Source organism: Cetorhinus maximus, chromosome 10 (assembly GCF_964194155.1).
Source record: "Cetorhinus maximus chromosome 10, sCetMax3.hap1.1, whole genome shotgun sequence".
Taxonomy (NCBI): Eukaryota; Metazoa; Chordata; class Chondrichthyes; order Lamniformes; family Cetorhinidae; genus Cetorhinus; species Cetorhinus maximus.
The window spans coordinates 82521739-82544354 of record NC_135888.1 but is presented as its reverse complement, the minus strand read 5'-3'; the positions used below and the strand labels follow the sequence as shown (position 1 = coordinate 82544354).

Here is a 22616-nt window from a genome sequence, read left to right as displayed (position 1 = left end):
GCTCAGCTTCTGATATTGGATGGCAGAGAGGCGTCATGAACCACCTTCTGAGGGGATAGCCCTCGTCACCAAGCAGCCACCCATTCAGCCGAGCCGGAGCACTGAAGAGCCCGGAACCTGGGAGTGTCTGAGGATGTAGGCGTTGTGGGAGCTGCCTGGGTACCTTGCACAGACTTGTAGAATCTGCATCCTGTGATCACACACTATCTGCATGTTCATGGAGTGGAAGCCCTTCCTGTTGACGAAGGTACCGGGCTCACCTGCTGGCGCCTTGATGGCCACATGTGTACAGTCTATAGCACCTTGGGTGTGGGGGAAGCCAGCAATGGCTGCGAAGCCTCTGGCTCGGTGTGTCTGGCTTGCCTGGTCCCAATGGAAGTGGGTGAAGGTCAATGCATGGCTGAACAGAGCATCTGTAACCTGCTTGACACAAGTGTAGACAGCTGATTGGGAGACACCGCAAAGATCACCCACCGAGCCTTGGCAGGGGCCAGAGGCATAGAAGTTGAGGGCAGCTGTGACCTTCAGAGCCACTGGCATGGGGTGTCCACCCACACAGTTAGCGGAGATCTCAGGCCCTATCATCTGACAGATATAGTTGACTGTCTCCCTTCGGAGATGGAGCCTCCTTTGGCACAGCACCTCAGACATATTGAGGTAGTTGCTTCGCTGCCTGTATACCCTGGCAACAGGATAGTGGCATCTTCCGCGGCCCCTTCTGCCTTGGTCCAGCGCTTGGCCCTGCGCCCCTTGTGCCTGCGCCTGTCCTCCCAAAGGTGGCTCCCCTGGAGGCTGAATATGCACTCCTGGCCTCCTCCCCACTCTAGCCCTCCCTTCCTCCTCAGAGGAGCTGCCTCCAGTGGACAGTTCAGCTCCCATTCCCAGGCTAAGGGGAGGCTTCCTGAAACCTGCAGGCCCGCAAAAGATTCCTGACTGCAGAGTGCTGAGCTGAAGGTTAAGAGTCCAGACCAAGCAGCTGGTATGCATTTTGAAGTACTGCAGATCACACAGGCAAGTTTCAATAACTTTGAAAAATAAATACTTGACTGTGCACACTCATGACCCCACTGAGCCCTCTTATCCCGCCCATGGATGAGGTTTATACAAATGTGTCCTACCCACCTGCCCGCTGTGCCTGTGCGCCGACCCGAAGATTGCACGGGCGCCGAAAATTTGGCATCGATTGGTGAGTCAAGGGCCTTACGTGGCCTGTTAATTAATGGCGGGCGCACATCGGACATCATTGTCTGCCCGCCCAATGAAATATCGCAATGGTGTGCAATGACGTTGGGCGCTTGCCCGACATCACCGCGCATCATTTTATGTGCAGATGTGCGGGGCTCACCCCGGCACACCAACAGGAAAATTCTGCCCTAAAGCTGCACTATCACCCCGTTCCCCCTTCTCCTTTCTCTTCTATCTCATTCCTATTGCCCATCCTCCATCTCCCAACTTCCCCTCCCCTGCTTACTTCCCCCTCCTCCCCTCGTCCTCTCCCAGCCTCTCATTCCTCACTTTCCCTAAAGGGGGTCAACTCAGACAACTATAAGGATTTAAGGCAGATCATCTGAATTTCACTTATCTTGCTGGGCATTACAACAGCAAAGTCATGACCATGATGTGCATTGTGACCTTATTGTTTCTGCAATTATGATTACCGGGCTGGATTTTCGCTACCGAGTTGGCTAACTCGGATCAGGAAATTTGCCCAATTGACAGACCCAGCTGGGTTTAAAGGGCCAGATCAGACTTCATTTTCGCCCTGGGGAGGCAGGTCTGGGATCAAATCTGGCCTGCCAGCCCTGGAGGCAGATCGTAGGTGGCCATGGAGGCAGACGAGTGCCAAGCAGGGCTGGTTAGAAGGCCTGCTTTGGTTCCCTAGGACTTTGTTCCAGTTGTTTTAGAAGCTGTGAGGCTTCTAGCCCACAGCCCTCAACCATCTGCCATGCCAACCCATGCCCCTTCATACCCACATGCCAACCACCAACCCCCATGGCCCTTCATACCCCCATGCTACCACCAAAGCCACTTACCCCGTATCTACCATGGGCAGACCTTAGGAGTCATGTGGAGATGAACAAAAACTTATAACAATCTTATACAGCTTTGACTCATACACACTCGACATTGAAAAAAACTCCCATTCATGAAACCCAAAGTTTTTAAGTGTTCTCAAGAAGTTAATCTGTTATAAAAATAAACACCTCTATGCAGTAGCTAATTCTTTAATAGTTTTTTTTAAACTATCAAAGTATGAACTCAGAACCGCCTGCTGAGACAATTATAGCTTTTGAAACTCAGCTAAGGTCTTATAATGACACAACCCTTGAGAAATGTCAACAAAGAGCATTATTGAAACTGTGGAATAGGTGGTGATATTTTTTCCTAACCTACACCAGATGCCTGGTCAATCAAAGCAGTCCAGCACTTGGTGTCTTTTTTAAACTCTTGCTGACAGCTTAAGCCTGTTTCCACCCTTGCCACCCACCCACCACCCCACCCCCCTTGCCCCCACCCCGCCGCTCAACTTTAAAGAGCAAGAGGTTTAGAAAACTTCAGATCATGACACTTAAACATATCTTATCTGTCCTTCATGAGCATTTGTGAATCATGCCCTGCTTCCTTCCCCTTCCCAGCAAAAATTGGATCTGTTGGAAATAGGGATGGGACTTCCATATCCGAGTCCTTCCCACCATTTTTCAAGGTCTGGGGAGTCAGGAAGGCTCGGGAATTCCGATCCTGTGTGTTACAGTGGAGCTAACAAAGTACCACTATAAAACCGCCTCTTAACCGATCTTGCTAATACTGCCACAGTGAAGAGATAGGATACGCTGACAGGTCTACACTCAAAACTCTGCAAAGTGTTACTACATTTTGTTTTATCACAATATGAAATTGGCCTTTGTTAATGATGTTTGTTAAACCACTTATTCTTCTTTTAGTCTTGATTTCTAGTCCTTCTTCATCTTTATTACTTCAATGTCAGCTTTCAATCTCTATGTCATGCTATTGTCAAAAAGTTATTGATCACTCCCTTCTATCTTGGTCTGTGCCCTGTAATACTTGTCATCAAGATCTCTGTCCTTCAATCTTTGGAAGACTTCTTGATCTCATCACTTCTTGATCTTTGCCCTCAATACTATCCCATCTTTTCCCTCAAAGATCTCACAAAATATTTTTATTTCTGCTTTAACACCTTTTCTTCAGCATGTCACTCATGATCATGCATCATCGCCATGATCCTCTTGTCTTTAGGCCTGCGGATAACTTGGTAAAAGTCTCCGTCGCTGATATGTGCTGACATAACTGATCCCAGCCAGGACAGCAAACAGTACGAGAGGAAGGGGTAACTCACCTGGTTTTTCTGCTCCTGGTTTCCATTTAGCAAGCCCTGCTGGAACTGTCCATGTGTGGGAGTCAGGTAAATACATTATAAGCATGGCTGTGATGCTGTCTATTAATAATCAGTCAATGATGAATGACCAATCCAGAGTGAGCCTCTGGAATTATACTCCAAAATAAATAAGGAAACCAAAAATGTAACAGATTGACACCAAGAATAACTGCCTATTCCTTTACACATCGCTGAAATAAATCTCCTTTCTGAATACTGAAGCTTATGGAACTTTTATTTTAATTAAGAATGAAAAATCTGTAGCACAGAGCAAAATTTAACAAGAATATTGAAAAATTATTGCAAATGTGACTGTGTTGTAAGTGTAATTCTTTAAGATAAAATGTTATGCTGATATGGAAGATATGGAACCTGCTTTGTCATCTGCTAGCGACTATTATTAATATAAGCACCAAACAAATTAGCATTATCTATAGTATAGATACTGCATTGGGCATCCTATATCTTCTGCTGGAGATATTTTTTGTGAAATGACCATACAGCAGAGCACTTATCAATGACTGTGATATATTTTTAACACAAAGTCTTTCATTAAAATGAAGTGCGATACGAGTTTCAACACAGAATTCACACCACGTTTTCCAAAAACAGTGTACAAGAAATATTTAAAACAAAAGCTGTAAGTGTTTATTAATGTTCTACAAAATAAACCTTTGTAACAAAAAAAACAGTTGCAATTTGAGAACGCTTCTCTAAAATTCAAATTGACAGTTTATCATTAGTAATGTTTTCTACAGTAACGGTATCTGAATAACAGACAACTGAACAGAATTATGGCATATGTGACACCAAGGCCAAAGTCCCTTCATACTTAAGTCAGCTGTTGTACTTTCCCACATATATTTTTCCTGTCAACTGCAAAGATCAACACAGGACATCGTTATTTCACTTAATGGTCAGGATTTCATTGCTGTTCAGTGGACTTTTACAGAGGTAATACATGTTAAAACATAAAACCCTGTTTCTTATCATTATTTTTTGTGTAAACATGCTTATGAAGATGAAGAATGTCAGTGTTATGAAATGGGAGGTTTCCACTTTGTATTCTCTGACAACATGAAGTGCCCTTAGATCATCATGGTCTAGATCAGATGCAGTGCAAAACTCTGATGGGGTCCAAATTCAAACTTCACAACCACTCTCTGCACCAACACCAACTTTCATTCCCAACAACAATTTGCATTTATATAGCACCGTTAATGCTGGAAAACATCTATAGGTGCTTCACACTATCAATTATTCCTAATAATCCTAGCAGAACATTGAATTGAAACAACTAAGCAGTGTATCCTTCTGCATGATGATTGCCCATAAATTTTGATTCCTTCCTGGTTCACATTCTCCCTCTCTTTGGGTTAACCCACATATCATGCACTATGCAATAGCAGATGAACTGCTTTCAAGTATGTATCAGTGGCTTACTGTAATTTGCTACAGGGAAGTTGATGTTCATTGTGAGGAGTCCTCAACTTCCAATAGGGAAATCCCGCACTTAGCATAATTGTAAATATATATGCCTAGCTAACTAGGTGAATGGATTTGTAATAAGCACCTACCATTTACAGTATTTGACTCACGAGTTAACTTCCACTTTAAGTATTAGCTGTGTAAGAAGAATTCAAAGAGAAGCATTACACAATTCAAATGAATGACTGGTCTCAGTAATCTATTTGTATAGTGGGTAGTGATGGATATGGTTGACGGTAGGTAATGCAACAAAAGTCTATAAGATTATGATGAAATAATAGCCTTGTATGGCAATAGGGAAAACCATTTAGTTTGAAATTTTTCGCTAATGGGATGGGCTTTCTGGTTAGAGTAGCCATTAATTCCATAGCAAAGCCTTTCTGAACACTGAATTTTATCCATACCTCAGATGTGTACTGAAGTGATGAAATTAAGGGAGATGAACTAATGATTTTACCAGGGTAAGCAATATTAACACGGATCCTCTTTTCTGCAAAACCAGTTAGCAATGCAATTATAAAAATAGCTTCAATGATTATTGAAAAAAATGTAAGGTCTTGTATCATCCAATTTATTAAAACTCAAACCTTAGATGGGATATGCATACTAGTTAGGCTTTTCTTTTGCTTCAGTATATTCCAGGAATAGCACATGACATGCTGTATTCGCAAGCTGAGATTTAGTGACCCGATACAAATTTATTACTCACAAATGTTTTGGCACTTAATGTAGTTTTCTAGATATCAAAATGTAATATTTAATATACACCTCCTTCTCGTATGCAAACTCACAGAAACAGATACGGAAATTCCCCTGGTCAAGCTTCCATTCCAGTGGCATTTGGTAATGTCACCTACTGTGTCAATGGCAACATTTACAAACCAGTGTAGGCATGAAGTGCATGGATAAAATATATTCACCACAATCGTGTGTTATTTGATATTTATTCTACAATACTAGGTGGCAGTGGATTTAGGTGCTTCAGATGCTGCCCACTGTAAGGCAAAAGCAAAGCTATTGAATAGGAATGGGTGTGGGACCAATGTAATCTCCAGTGCTGCATACACATTGTATGGATGTTCTCAAAATGTTGTTTCATCATAATCAAATCAAAGTACATTACTTTTGAATTGTGTTTGTTTAAACACTCTTTTTTGGTGTTGCATGATAGGAGAATGTTCATGTTCCCTGGTTCAAATGTGAGGTATTTTACTTTTGCTACTTTCAAATGCCTTTCAACTTTATTAAGAGAAGTCATGTTAACAATTTTTAAAAGCATGTTTCACATTTCAAGTCTCTTGCTTCAGAGTTTATGCTTGATACCAGTCAAGCCCTCTTAAAGCAAACAAGCCCAATAAATGTTCGATGAAGTCTACACTACATTACAACTGATGTGTTTTAGTTATTACCTTGTAAAGACCCCATGTAGCTTACATTCATGAGGGATTAGCCAAAAGCATAATTTGTGCAACAAGAATGAATAGAGAAGCATTAGTCAGTTTAAATTCTGTTCATCAGTGTTCTCAGTACACTCTTTGTAACAGTGAACCTGCTTCAATATTAAACCTATTAGCAAATCCTCCTGATCATTAAAGATCATCAAATAGCTAATTGGATTGAAGTGTCATCCACCCACTTATCTTTCAAACATAATAACTCCTTGTCGTTCGAGGTATTGGAAGTATACCAACAACATAACTGTATGTAGTTAGGTTTCACAATAAGTATTGAATACAGAAATGTATATGCTCTGTCTTTTGTAGGAAAGTTCTACAACAGACTCTACATGTTACCTGTGTGTATAACTGATTTTTAATCTTTACGTGCATTATATCAGTGGCTAAACTACTGTGTCCCTCTTGACATGGCTGTATATTAACTAAGGTGTTTCATAACTACATAATCTACCTTTGCACAATACAACAATATAAAAGAAAAAAAAATACAAAAAGTGATGCAGAGTAATGTTATCATTTAAGGAGGAACAACAATTTTTTTTGGCAGAATTTGCTCGTACCAGATTTACATTACAAGATGCCTGCAATTGGTATGAACCTTTATGCTGTTGGAATTTCGCAAATCTCAAGATTTTGTTTATGTATTCAACTGCACAGTTAACTGGCAAAAAAGCAACACATTCTTATTTCCTTGTCAATTAGAAAAAATCATTTTAAATAACCTGGATAAGCACTGATTTTTTTTTCAATTCTTTTCTTCATGTTGGGTTACTATTCCACAGCAACTTTGTGTATAACCAAATGGCCATCTCAGAAGGCTTTATGAGTTAACCACATAATGTGGACATTTAGGTCAGGTTAAGTAAGGCTGGTTAGCTTTCTTACTTCAAGGATGTTTGTGATCTATTTGAATTTTTAAGACAATCTGACAGATTGCCATGCTGCGATCTCGGCTGCGAGTCCAGTACCATAATTACTACCATGTTTTCCAAACAAAGTATTTGTTTGCTCTTGAGTGATGACTGGCAGACCATCGTGACTAAATGGAGTAATGTTAAATAAAAGTATGTAAAATATGTGATAATTACTGAAATCTTGTACTTTGAGGCCATGCACTTCATGTTGTTCCAACTTGGGTTGAAGTTATATAAGGAATGTATTAAGTTGCTTTTAGAAAGCTTAAACCTATAAATTAATGAGCTAATTAAATATTACATATGAAAAAGCATCTTGCAGTGTAAAAAACACCTATACTAAGATACAGTACTTATTTTCTGACTAAATAATTGGAAGGGGCCCAGCCCTCCCAAAGTGGCTCGCTATTTAGGATTTTACAATACCACCAACCATTGGCGTTTTTTTCAAATACTTCAAAAACAGTTCCCTCCTTAAATCCAGCGGTCTCCTCATCTCCTGCAAAATCTGCAAGAGCTACATAAAGGCATGGTTTTGAGGATTCTTCATCTTTGGGCAGATTTAAATTGACGGATGCAACATTAATCTTCTCTTTCCCTGGTTCTATTTTTTCTGCCTGTCTTTCTGTTGCTTTTGAAGGAACAATTGGTTCTTTTCTATGTTCATGAACTTTGGATGGAACAGCTCCTCTTACTGGGAGCAGCTCCTTTGCACCTCCCCTAGCTTTAATATCATCTTTGCTATGTTCATGAGATGAACCTGATTTAAATCTTGGTGGAGCTATGAAAGGCTTATTTTGTCCCCAGGGGGGTTTGTTCTCAGCTGCATCTTTCTGATGACCCTTCATATCTGCAGATTCTATGGAGGTTTTCTTTGGCAGTGGGGGTCTTCTTGGTGGCACAACTGGTCGAGGTGGACCTTCTTTGTGTGTTGAAGTCGGGCCTTTCAGTTGAGCGTCATCTGCTTTCTTCTCAACTGGCTTTAAATTCTTTGAAATACCTGCTTTTTCTTCAGTGATACTAGGATCATCCCTATGATTCTGTTCACTTTCAAGGCCATTTTGTTCTCCCTGAATAACTTTTATTTCACTTATCTTAGAGCTCATTCCTAAATCTTGCTTCAGTTGAGGTTCATTTTCTACATTTCCATGAGAGCTATACGTATCTATAGAGGATTGATTATTTGAGCAGTTTTGATTGCCAACAACATTCTGGGACGAGTCCTGCTCCCCCATTTTGTCTGGCAGTTTTGCTCTTCTCAACTTACTTCTCAGGTTGGAGATATCAACTTCAGATTCAGGTTGACTTTCACCTTTCATGGCGGGAAGTGGCTTAGGTCTCAATAGAGGTCTTGGCTTTAATGGTAGATTTGGGGATGATTCCACTGATTTGTCTTCTGTATCGGGCTTTGATTTTGCCGGTCTTCCCACAGGCTTCAGATTAGGCCTTGCAATTTCACCTGCTATTGTTTTGGGCCCAGTTTCAAGTCCTTTTGACTGTGAAATTTTACTTGCTTCAACACTCAGCTTCTTGTCTCCTTTAGGTGCCATTTTTGGGGGCAACAGGGGTAAAATACCTCCTGGTACAGCAGGCTTGGGTGGAAGTACTTTTGAATGCTTTTCCACTGCTTCCACCTCAAACTTGCTGCTAATCTGTTCTTTCTTGAATGGAAAAACTGGTTTCTCTTTGTTGAACCTGGAAGAGTCATTACTAATTACATTTGAAGGAGAACACGGCTTGGATTGAGATTCTACATTTAAGGGAGAATTGAATTTATTGTCAGGAGTTGGGGCCTTACTTGCATCCCTTCCTCTCCGATCCTTTAGTCTGTGTTGAACTACGGACTCATTGTCAACATCATTTGATTGTGGCTCTTTGGGAAGAGCTGTAGTTAAAAAGGCACTATCTCCATTAGTACTGCTTCCTGTAGCTCCATCTGAAAGTTTAAGTTTTGCCAGTTCTTGTGCTAAAGGCGGAAGGAAATTTGCCCTTGAAGCATTACTTGATTTCTTGTACTTGTCAATGAAGGAAGCTGGAGCCCATCCTTCCTCGGCATCTATCTGAATGTACCACCAACCACTTAAGTTCTTTTCTATTACCTATGAGGAAACAAAAAAATATATTAATTTTGAGTAACTGCATAATGTAATAACACAATAAACAGGGGCCCTGCTCGGAAGTGTCTCAAGAGCAATCCCACTGAATGAAATGAAGGCTATGACTTCCAAATAACACTGCAGAATCACAAACCAATGTAAAGAAGATCCTAATCTAGAGTTTACGTGGGAAAAACCATTTTCTATTATTTCACATATATATAAAGATATATATAGTATTTTATCATATAATTTTTTGGATCTAGAATGTGTGCATCTGTTTCAGATATTATATCACCCACATCACAAGAATAAGTTAAAAACAAACTTTAGTTAGTTGTTAAAAAATTATTAATACCATCCAGGCTTAACCATGATAATGTATTTACATGGGATAAAGTTCTATAGGGTCACCATTGATACCCAACTATGAACTGCTGTCTTTAGGAAGGGAAATAAAAATGGAAGGGAAAATGCGGCTTTAATTTCCCACTGCTAACCAATAAATTGAAGGTGTAGAGAATATAGCATTTTCATTGAATTAATCTCTGTGAATCACTCTTTGTGTTAACTGCAGCAGCTTCAAATTGAACTTATTAAACTTGGTGCTGTCTACGTAACAAAATTGTTATCCAAACTTATATTGACTGCACGCTTGGGCATCCTCAGGGGTCCAGTTTATCAAGAATAATTATTTTGAAGTGGATCTTATAGTTTAACTTTTATCTTTGTGCTAATTTTCTATTACCTACACCCTTACAGCTTTCAAACTGTATCCTGTGTCTACGATTCAACATGTGCCCTCATTAAAGGCGGTAACAGTAAAGGCTACCAAGTCCCCTGGGCCTGATGGCCTGCATCCTTGGGTATTAAAAGAAGTGGCTGTAGAGATAGTGGATGCATTGGTTGTAATACTCCAAAATTTCTTAGATTCTGGAAAGGTCCCAGCGGATTGGAAAACTGCAAATGTAACACTGCTATTCAAAAAAGAAGGGAGACAGGAAGCAAGTAATTATAGGCCAGTTAGTCTAACATCTGCCTTTGGGAAAATGCTGTAATACATTATTAAGGAAGTAGTAGCAGGGCATTTAGAAAATCATAATACAATTGGACAGAGTAAACGTGGTTTTATGAAAAGTAAATTGTATTTGACAAATTTATTAGAGTGGATAAAGAAAAACCAGTAGATGTAGTGTTCTGGATTTCCAAAAGACATTCAATAAAGTGTCACATAAAACGTTACTGCACAAGATAAGAGCTCATGGTGCTGGGGGTGATACATTAGCATGTGTAGAGGATTGGCTAACAAACAGGAAACAAGAGTCAGGATAACTGGATCATTTTCAGGTTGGCAAACTATAACAAGTGAAGCACCACAGAGATCAGTGCTGAGGCCTCAACTAGTTACAATCTATGTTAATGACTTGAAGGGGTCGAGTGTATAGTAGCCAAATTTGCTGATGATACAAAGATAGGAAAGCAAGTTATGAAGAGGATACAAAGAGTCTGCAAAGGGAATAGAAAGGTCAAGTGAGTGAACAAAAAGATGGAGTACATTGTGGAAAATGTGAGGTTGTCCACTTTGGTAGGAAGAATAGAAAAACAGGATTTTTTAAAAAAAAAATTGGAGTGAGACTACAGAATGCTATAGAGGCATCTGGGTATCCTCATATATGAATCACAAAAAAAAGCATGCTGGTACAGAAGTAATTAGGAAGGCAAATAGAATGTTGGCCTTTATTACAATGGGGTCGGAGTATAACAGCAAGGAAGTCTTGCTCCAACTGTACTTTGGTGAGACCACATCTAGAGTACTGTGTATAGTCTTGGTCTCTTTATTTGAGGGATAAACTTGGATTGGAGGCAGTTCAGAGAAGATTCACAGGTTGATTCCTGGGATGAAGGTATTGTCTAATGAGAAACGTTGGGTCTATACTCATTCAAGTTTAGAAGAATGAGTGATGATTTTATTGGAACATATAAGATTCTGAGGGGGCTTGTCGGGGTAGATGTTAAGAGGATGTTTCCCTTCGGTATAATCGAGAACTAGGGGCCACATTTTCACCGTAAGGGGTCTCTCATTTAAGATGGAGATGACGAGGAATTTATCTAGAGGATCATCAATTTTGGAGCTCTCTACCCCTGACAGCAGTGGAGGCTGGATCATTAAATATATTCGAGGCTGAGTTAGTCAGATTTTTGTTCTGAAAGGGAGTCAAAGGCTATTGGGGGTAGGCAGGAAAGCAGAGTTGAGGCCATGATCAGATCAGCTATGATTTTATTGAAAAGAGGAGCAGGCTCGAAGGATCGAATGGCCTACTCCTGCTTCTATTTCTTACATTCATGCATTTGACCATACACCTAAGCATTTGTCTGGTTAATGGAATAATAGTTATTTCAGACAGCCAGCATGAGCAGTAGGTGATCCAGATCAGTTTAAATAATTAGATACAGAGTAAATCTTCTTTAGCTCTTTACTTTCTTTTCCATTTCCCAAGCTATCGTTCAGCCTGTGTAACTGGGGAGGACTTCCTCGGGGTCATTTCCATTCCAACATCATAACTTCAGTGGAATACCCTGGACTTTTGCCAAAGTTAGGTGGAGCAGGAGAAGCCCACAGTAAATTTAACCCCTGTTTTATTGTTGATTATAGGTATTAGGTATTAGGCCTACATATATTTGGAACTGGCTTGAGAATGCTCAGACTGAATTCCCAAAAGGCTAAGTAGAGTTTCTGCCATTAGTCTGTGCTGGATTTGAAATTTGCATCCCAAAAAAGAAATGCACACACTTACCCAGCAAAACGCTTTTCGACCATCACATCAGAATGAGCTCACAATGACATTTACATTACTTTTATTTATATATATTATATCCTATATGTACATAGCATTTTCATTTGCTTACCTCAACTTTTTGTCCTGCCTGAAAACTGATGCCATCGGGAATGGTCGTCTGGAAAGCAGCTATGGTGTAAAACTCTTCTTCTACTTCAGGAGGAGTTGGTGGTTTGGGAAGATTCAATCCACGTGGCTGTTTATAAAGTTAGTTAAAGCTGAAATCATTTACTGAGCCCACATAGGTGCATGTTTTATAAATAATTGATAGTTTCCCACATAAGGAAAGCTAGTGTGTTAGGGAACAATTAAAAGATATTTTTTAAAAAGTTATTATTGGTAACTATACATATTTTAAGTCACCTGAAACCTTTCAAAAATGTAAAGCCATGAAAAATACAGAAACAGTAGAGTATCAAATTAGTCATTAACTGCAAGCCTGTAGTCAAACTGTTTTATTGAAACCAGAGGTGGGAGGTAGAAACAAGTATCTATTTTCCCAGGCATAAAATGAATGACAAGATACTAATTTAGCAATGGCATAGCCCCAGTCCAATCTAGGCAGGCATTGGTTCCATTGTTTAATTCATGAAGCATATTTATTAGGGGTCCTGGGGAAATACCTAAAACAGAGCTTTGGTGCTTTGAATGTTAAAATAGGGGCCCTGTAGAAACTAGTCAGCAATGAAAAGGGCAAGCCTGAGACATGTCCCACTCAGAATTCTTCAGTAACCCACATCACCTTGAACAAAAGTCATAATTAAAAAAAACTTCCTGTAGAGCCATGAGGAGCAGGAGCTTTTGAGAAGAAGGATAATACAGCAGGTATAAAATCCTCAAAATGATATAACAACATTCTGCAACAAAGACTGTGTTGTGATTATTTTTAAAACTTTTAACACCAAATAAAGTAAAGCATGATATTCTGTTCCATGACATGAATGGAGAGAACTGGCTACTGCCCGCTGTTGGTTTCATAGGGGAGAATTTTCTCCCTGTCTTGAGAGTTGGGCGGGGGCGGGCGTGCAGCCAATCGCCGCCCGCGATCAGCTAAGCGTCGCCATTTTACGTGGGCGGGCCAATTAAGGTCCACCCAGCATGACGCGCACCCAGAGGCGCTGAGCGCTCCCTGTGCGGGCGGGGGGAGTAGGCTGATTCGGGGCCTGCGCTCTTTCGTGCATGCGCGTGAAAGAGCGCAGAAATCTCCCTGAGGCACACAGCTGCCTCAGGTAGATCAGTTTGATGGTCAAAAATTTAAATCAAGAATAAAAAACATTTAGGACATGTTCCCTTATGTGAAAGTGTCACATGAGCTGGGACATGTCTATAACTTTTAATGAAAATCTTTATTTCACTTATAAATCATTCATGAAACCTCATTCCGCCCGTGGATGAGGTTTCATGAAAAATGCGAAGGCCGCCTGGGCTCTTCGCCTGCCCACCAACCTTAGGGTTGGATGCGCAGCTATGCTAAGTGGTTTAATTAGTTTTTAAATGGCCTTAACAGGCCTTTGACAGTTTGGCGGGTGCGCAGCCAACTCTGGTGCGCGCCCACCGAACTGAAAATCGGAATGACGCGCAGTGACATCGGAATGCATGCCCGACGTCACCCCGCGTCATTTTACGCATCGGTGAGCTGGGACATGTCGATGAACATGAGTGGAAAAATTTATTAAATTTATAAACCCTTTATGAAACCTCATCCCGCCCATGGATGAGGTTCCATGAAAAATGCGAAGGCCGCCTGGACTCTTCGCCTGCCTGCCAACCTTAAGGTTGGACGGGCAGCTCAGTTTATTACTTTAATTGCTTTTTAAATGGTCTTAATCGGCCTTTGACAGTTCAGTGGGCAGGTAGCTGAGTGAAAATCTAAATGACGCGCAGTGACATCGGGATCCCCGGCCGACGTCACCGCGCATCATTTTTTGGGCAGAATTTTGCCCTTGGTGGGCCCCACCGGCTCGGCGGCGGGCAGCCGAACTCCGCCACCGAAACGGGGCCCGCCGCCATTTTGAGTGGGTGGTCCAATTAAGGCCCGCCCAGCAGCCTGCCTGACAGAAAGCACTATGCACTTCCTGTGCGGTGGGGAGGAATTCCCCATCTGTCAAATTACGCTCTTTCACGCTTGCGCACGAAAGAGCGCACTTCTCCATGAGACCAAGTGCAGTCTCAGGGAGATTACTGACAGGTAAAAAAACTCCAAAAATAGAAAATTATTAAAATTATTAACATGTCCCCCTCATGTGACAATGTCACATGAGATGGGACATGTTAATAAATATCACAGAAACTTTATTAAAGTTTTTTAAAACCGACGCGAAACCCTATCCCGCCAGTGGATGAGGTTTCATGTATTATCAGAAGCCCACTGGGGCTCCTGGCCTGCCCGCCAGCCTTAAGGTTGGATAGGCAGGGTCTTTAACAATCTTAATTAGCCTGTCAATGGCCTTAATTGGCCATTGACAGGTTGGCGGGCGGACAGCTGATTTCGCTGTCCGTCCGCCTTCCTGAAGGTTTAAATGGACAGGGATGACATTGGGGGTTCCTCCCGACATCATCCCGCATCAGTTTCCCGTCGGCGAGCGGGCCGATCCCCCAAATCACCGATGGGAAAGTCCTGGCCTATGCCTCGGCGAGTGGGATCCGCCCCCGCTCGCCGAGCCAAAAATTCAGGCCTTAGGCTCGGTGGCTTTGTCTGCACCCTCCACCATTGATCAAAGTACTTGCAACTAAGTACTTTTAAAATGTAATTTTAACTAAGCTTTTGGTCACTAGCCCTAATTTCTCCCTTCCTGCTATGCCTATTTTCTCTTTTGTGATGTGATTTGGGACTTATTTGTGTTAAAGCCTCTACGTGAACCCAAATTAACGTGCTGATACTCACCACAGTAAGATCTCTTCGTGGGGGTGGCCTTTGTCTCATGTTTGGTAACTCTGTATTGTTTAAAAGAAATGTAATTAACTTTTGTTGTAAAGATAGCCAAGACCTCTTCCAATTTTCAATATGGTTAATGGGTGAACAGGCATTTTCATTTTCAAGTTAAATGCTATACTTAACACATCTCACACTCTGAAAAAAGTTAAACACAACATGAATGAGCCTTTGGCCTTTAGATTTGGCTGACATAAAATTTGAAAATTTCAATCAGAAACTAGTAAAAGCAAAAAAGTGCCTGAAGATAACAATTCTCAGAGGTTGGCTGAGGAAACTAGTAAAAAACTGAAATGAGAGCAGACAAGTTGGATTCACAGATCCACAGATCCTGTGGTGATGTGAAATCGCAGTGCAACTCAAGAGAGAGAACCTAATTTAACTCCAGGGCACTTTGAATTCAGCAATTATAAGACCATTTCCAGTGGGGAATGTCAAATTAACAGTGGGTGCAGTGTAGCTCCACATCAGTGTGAAGCCATATTTTAAAAGTATCCAGAGGGTCCCATGGAAATTATTGCTTATTATGGAATACTTTTTAAGTTTGCAATAAAAATGACATTTCTGCCGGCTCTTGGAACTTGACATCTCAGGTTCATAGCCATGAAAACATAATTTAATAAATTCCACCATCAAAGGAGTTAGGAACGGAACACAGGACATCACCTTGTTGTCGTTCATTCCCCCAGGCTCCACCTCCACGTGCAACCCCCTGCTTAATTTTCACCTATTCTAAAAGTGTTGAGTCATACAGGAAGGGACTCAACTTTTGCTTTACCTTTTCGAGGAGCAACATTAACTAGATAGACTAGTCGCAGCTATTACCCATTCCTGTGATCTGTTTCGTCATTAGCAATATTCTGAAACAGAAAGAGGGGAGGTGCTGGTGTGGTGGTATTGTCACTGGACCAGTAGTCCAGAGACCCAGGATGATGGGGACCTGGGTTCGAATCCCACCCTGGAATTAAGAGGCTAATGGTGACCACAAAACCATTGTCAATTGTCAGGAAAAGGGAAAGAAATCTGCAGTCCTTACCTGGTCTGGCCTACATGTGACTCCAAACCCACAGCAATGTGGTTGACTTTTTTTCTAAAAGAAATGAAACCGGACACCGGGAATGACAATGGCAAACTCAGCCCAGTCAACCCTGCGAAGTCCTCCTTACTAACAGCAGGTGGCTGGTGCCAAAATTGGGCGAGCTGCCTCAGAGACTAGTCAAGCAACAGCCTGACATAGTCATCCTCATGGAATCATACCTCACAGATAATGTCCCAGACACCATCGCCATCCCTGGGTATGTCCTGACCCACTTGCAGGACAGAACCATAGAGGAAGCAGCACAGTATACAGTCAGGAGGGAGATGCTCTGGGAGTCCTCAGCATTGACTGAGGACCCCATGAAGTCTCAACAGGAAACCTCGTGCCACCTCACCACCACCACCCACAGCACCCCTGCCCCCTGCCAAACCCCTGCAGCTGATGAATCAGTGCTCCTCCATGTTGAACACTTGGAGGAAGCACTGAGGGTGGCAAGTGCGCAGAATGGCAGAATGTACTCTGGGTGGGGGACTTCAACGTCCATCGCCAAGAGTGGCTTGGTAGTACCACTACTGACTGAGCTGGTTGACTCCTAAAGGACGTAGCTGCTAGACTGGATTTGTGGCACATGGTGACAAAGTCCCGCCTTCACCTTCACATTAAGGATACCCTCCATCATGTTGTGTGGCACTATCACCGTGCTAAATGGGATAGATTTCAAACAGATCTAGCAACTCAAGACTGGGAATCCATGAGGCACTGTGGGTCATCAGCAGCAGAATTGTGCTCAACCACAATCTGTAACCTCATGGCCTGGCATATCCCCACTCTAACATTACCACAAAGCCAGGGGATCAACCCTGGTTGAATGAAGAGTGCAGGAAGGCAGCACCAGGCACACCTAAAAATGATGAAGCTACAACACAGGATAAGCCAAACAGCATAAGCAGCAAGTTTTTCTTTTCTTTCTTATTCATTTCTGGGATGTGGGCATCGCTGGCTAGGCCAGCATTTATTGCCCATTCCTAAATGTCCTTGTTCAGAGGGCATTTAAGAGTCAACCACATTGCTGTGGGTCTGGAGTCACATGTAGGGCCAGACCAGGTAAGGACAGCAGGTATCCTTCCCTAAAGGCCACTAGTGAACCAGATGGGTTTTTACAATTGGCAATGGTTATCATTAGACTTTTTAATTCCAGATTTTTATTGCATTCCAGAATATTGTCAGGGCCCATAGCCTTTGCAGTATTCAGTGCCTTCAGCTGTTTCTTGATATCATGTGGAGTGAATCAAATTGCCTGCTGTGGTGGGATTCAAACTCAGGTCCCCCAAGCATTACCCTGGGTCTCTGGATTACTAGTCCAGTGACAAAACCACTGCACCATCCCTCCCCCTGTAGACAGAGTAGACAGAGCTAAGTGATCCCACAACCAACAGATCAGATCTAAGCTCTGCAGTCCTGCCACATCCAGTCCTGAATGGTGGTGGACAAATAAACAGCTCACTGGAGGAGGATGGTCCACAAATATCTCCATCCTCAATGATTGGGGAGCCCAGGACAAAAGATAAGGCTTAAGTATTTACAACAAACTTCAGCCGGAAGTGCTGAGTGGGTGATCCATCTTGGTCTCCCCCGGAAGTCCCCAGCATCATAGATGCCAGTTTTCAGCCAATTTGATTTACTCCACGTGATATCAAGAAATGGCTGAAGGCACTGGATACTGCAAAGGCTATGGGCCCTGACAATATTCTGACAATAGTACTGAAGACCTGTGCTCCAAAACTTGCTGTGCCCCTAACCAAGCTGTCCCAGTACAGCTGCAACACTACCATCTACCTGGCATGAGGGAAATTGGCCAGGTATGTCCTATACACAATATGCAGGACAAATCCAACTCGGCCAATTACTGCCCCCATCAGACTACTCTCTATCATCAGTAAAGTGATGGAAGGGTTAATCAACAGTGTTATCAAGTGGCACCTGCTTAGCAATAACCTGCTCACTGATACTCATTTTGGGTTCCGCGAGGGCCACTCAGCTCCTGACCTCATTACAGCCTTGGTTCAAATGTGGACCCAAGAGTTGAACTCCAGAGGTGAGGTGACAGTGACTACCCTTGACATTAAGGCAGCATTCGACCGAGTATGGCATCAAGGAGCCCTAGCAAAACGGGAGTCAATGGGAATCAGGGGGAAAACCCATTGCTGGTTGGAGTCATACTTAGCACAAAGGAAGATTGTTGTGTTTTTTGGAGGTCAATCATCTCAGTTTCAGGACATCAGTGCAAGAGTTCCTCAGGGTAGTGTCCTCGGGGAAACCATCCTCAGCTGCTTCACCAATGACCTTCCTTCCATAATAAGGTCAGAAGTGGGAATGTTCACTGATGATTGCATACTGTTCAGCGCCATTTGCGACTCCTCAGATACAGAAGCAGTGCATGTCCAAATGCAGCAAGACCTGGACAATATCTATGCTTCAGCTGGCAAATGGCAAGTAACATTTGCATCACACAAGTATCAGGCAATGACCATCTCCAACAAGAGAGAACCTAACCATCACACCTTGACCATCGGTGAATCTTCCACTATCAACAACCTGAGGGTTACCATTGACCAGAAACTGAACTGGACCAGCCATGTGAATGCTGTGGCTACAAGAGCAGGTCAGAGACTAGGAATCCTGCAACGAATACCTCACCTCCTGACTCCCCAAAGTCTGTCAACCATCTACAAAGCCCAAGTCAGGAGTTTGATGGAATACCCTCCACTTGCCTGGATGAGTGCAGCTCCCACAGCACTCAAGAAGCTTGACATCATCTAGGGCAAAGCAGCCCGCTTTATTGGCACCCCATTCACAAACATTCACTCTCTCCACCACCAATTCTCAGTGGCAGCAGTGTGTGCCATCTACAAGATGCACTGCAGGAACTCACCATGCCTCCTTAGACAGCACCTTCGAAACCTATGACCACTACCATCTTCATGGATGAGGGTAGCAGAAACATGGGAATACCACCACCTGGAAGTTCCCCTCCAAGCCATACACCATCCTGACTTGGAAATATATCGTTCTTTCGCTGTCACTGGGTCAAAATCCTGGAAGTCCCTCCCTAATAGCACTGTGGGTGTACCTACCCCACATGGACTGCAGCAATTCAAGAAGGCAGCTCACCATGACCTTCTCAAGGGCAATTAGGGATGGATAATAAATGCTGGCCTAGACAGTGATGCCCATATCCCATGAATGAATGAAAAGTAGAATATCTGAAGTGAGAACTCCTATAGCTCCAACAAGCGACTGCCATCTGTTTCTTGTCACACTTAATGAAGACACTCTATGTGGCTGCATAGTTCCAAGTACATACTTACTGCCTTTCGCATCAGCACATGCTGCCCCTCGGATCTCAATTTTTTCATCTTTCTGGTCAAATAATGATGTCTTCTCTCTGATCTCTTTGGTGGAGGCTGAATGTTTTCCAATTCCATCAAGGTCCATTGCACTTGAATGGATAGATTGCCCTGAAATTATTTTCTGACCCAAGAGATCACTGGTAGCCTTTTTCAAGTAGGAGGCAGGGGCCCACCCCTCCCGATTTTGATATCTGTTTAAGAAAAAAATAAGCGTTTTCTGAAATGAACTCTCTTGATCATTGTGACGTTGCTGTACCTGAACTCTCAAAATCGGTTCTATCAACCTGTATTTAATTTAAAACAGAGACCAATAATAAATAAATTAGAACATTTAAAGTTGCTGCTTTCTAATGAGAAACATAATCAAGGACCCTTTCAGCTCTCTGAGAGAACAACACCGCCATGTCTTTCCCCCAACTCCCCCATTAGAGAGAAAACCTCTTAAACCAAATAGGAAGTCATGCTATTAGTTTCTTTTCTGATATTTTGACTTACATTTGTTCCTATCTCATCCATTTGTGACTGAAAGGATGTACATGTTACCTGCTCTCAGGTCTGTAACTGAACAGGCGACTGGGAAGAACTGTTTCTCCAAATTTGTGGTTGAGATTGCACGCATTATATGGGAATCTCATGAAGGAATCTCATCCTATTCCATGGCACAATCAGGAGAACCTGAAACCATCCCCTCCCCACAACAAGTTGTGGGGGGGTGGTGGGGGGGGAGGAGGTGCGGGTGAGACGGGGTTAAATAGTGAAATTTGTCAAAACTAACCCTGAACCTGCCACGAACACATCTGTGTCTGTTTTAACAGTGACAGCTTTAAGAATGCCTGAGGAACCCATTCTGGAAGGCCAGGTGAGTAGTTCTATCTAAATGAGGCTGCATCCCTGATATTTGTGCAGCGATCTGAGTTTAACACCTCCTGCATGAGTTTCTTGAGGTTCAGGAAACCCTTCAGCTAAAGGAAGCTGGGCACAGCTGGATCTAGCAGGTAAGTGCTTTTTATGGCACTCCTTGTGGGCCAGGAGAAGGAGGATTGCTGCTTCTCTCAGTGTCTCAAGCAAATCTTTTGCCATGATTTTTTGGACAAACCACTACCCAATCCAAACCCTCACACCCTCCCGGTTCCCCCTCCCTTCCATTTGCCAGTCCGACCACCGTACCCACCGCACACCCCCCATCCCAGGGGATCTTTCCTGGTTGTCTACCAATCTAGTCTTTGATCGGCTGTTGGGAGAAAGGTGAGTAAAAAAAAATGGTAATGAGGTCCTGCCATTAAATTTGGCAAGACCTCCAACCTCCCAGGAAATTACCCCTCCCCCCACCTACCCCACAACATTGCTCCCTGCTCCCTCCCTGCCAATATCATGGCCAATGGATAGGCATGCAAAAATGACACAATACTGTCACCACTTATCACATCTTTATTACAAGGCACAGGGTGCTGGCACTGGGACTTAGTTCTCTAGGCCTATACAAAATGTCAAAAACATCCAAATGAAAATGTAGCAAAATAGTGTATATTTGAATTTCAGTTGCATTTGATGGCAAGTAACCAATTAAATCTAACATAGGATTTAAGGGCCCAACACAAAATTCTCTTGACCTCCCATCTATCTTAGCAAATTGCTGACATTCAACTAATATTGCAGAATAGGTAAAACATTGGTGAAAGTATGAGCTGAATCTTCTGAGGAGTGGCGATCACCGTTCGTTTGCCACTCAGTTCCTATTTTCTTACCTTAGAATGGAGCTCTATATTTTGTGCCTGGACTTCTGAACCAGGCTTACTGAGAAACGTGGAGTGTATCTGCTCCTGGAGTCCTTTCCTCGTAGTGTAAGAACATCGGGGGAGGACAAGCCAAGCCCCTTATTACAGCACTAGCTGCCATATTCCGGTAAGTTTTAAATGTCCCTTTGTTTAAATGCCATTTTGACAAGCATGTGAGAGAAGGTAAGTGTGTAAGGTAAGTGGATGAGACAGGGGGATAAGGTGTACCGTCGTTGGGGTCGGGGTTAGTTGTGGGGTTAGTGGGTGAGTGGGAGGGTAGGATGGGTTAATGGGGTTGGGGATGGGGGTAGTGGCAGTATGGGGTCGTCAAGGGTGGGGGCTAGTGGAGTTGGGGGGTAAGGGGGGGTGGGGGGAATGGGAGTAGGGTGGGTTTGTGGGGTCAGGGATGGTAGTGGGGGGTGCAGGGTGGTCAGGAGTGGGAGAGTAGTGGCGTTGGGAGTATCAGGGCATGGGTGGATAATTAGGGCTGGGTGTAGTCGGGCAGTGTCAGTGGTATAGATATCCGTGTGTCAGAACTGATTTTAATCTTTCTAACTTTTTTGGGTAACTATTCTGTAAGTGAGTTGGAACCATCCGAAGTCTCTAACTTTAAACCAGAGGTTCGGAGGGTTCCGGACACAGTTGAAACTTCCTGGGCAAATCCTGTGTAGTCAGTGTATGGGGGCATTCAAGGGGTCCTCCAGTACATCTTCCGGAGTACGACAAGTTTCTGTTGATAGTTTCCATTGGGATTGCTGCTAAATGCATGAGAATGTATGTCAGGAACCGAAAGTACAAGCACCCCTTTAAGACCAATTAAAAAGCTGCTACTGAGAACCATCTATAGTTCAAACCATGTCAATCATCACCACTGCAAAGGGACTTCATGCAAAAGATGACAGTTCCTCATTGAAAGTCTCTGAGGAACCCTATCATAAGGATCAGAACTAGGATTTTTTTTTATAATTGTGTGATACCAAACGGATGTTAATCCTTCCTCAACTGGTTACATCAGGAGGATATTACATAACGTTTATTTCAACAAATTAATCATATCCTGTAATATAAAGAAAGACAGTTCATTGATTAAATAGGAAATCTTCAGAATCTGGGGTGCCTGAGTCAAATACATTCGACTAATGCTATGTGATAACATCTGCTGGGTGGCTCAAGTGTAATTTTAAGACATTAACAAAATTTATCATAAAACACTGACATATTTCAAGATTTTATTTTTTGTAAAGTAGCCTCTCAATTTTGCCCCAAAACCATAC

At 42.7% G+C, this 22616-nt stretch overlaps 1 protein-coding gene across 2 annotated transcripts in view; it reads right to left on the bottom strand.

The window, feature by feature from the left end:
- Window positions 1-3923: 3923 nt before the first annotated feature.
- Window positions 3924-22616, bottom strand: part of sh3pxd2b (SH3 and PX domains 2B) — a 286400-nt gene continuing 267707 nt past the window's right edge. For both annotated transcript variants that reach the window (XM_078550692.1, XM_078550693.1), the window contains 4 exons: window positions 19526-19758; window positions 15071-15120; window positions 12257-12382; window positions 3924-9352 (listed from right to left, as the gene is read on the bottom strand). In XM_078550692.1, the coding sequence (XP_078406818.1) occupies window positions 7607-9352; window positions 12257-12382; window positions 15071-15120; window positions 19526-19758 (2155 nt within the window). In that variant the 3' untranslated portion in view covers window positions 3924-7606. The remainder of the gene's footprint in view (window positions 9353-12256; window positions 12383-15070; window positions 15121-19525; window positions 19759-22616) is intronic.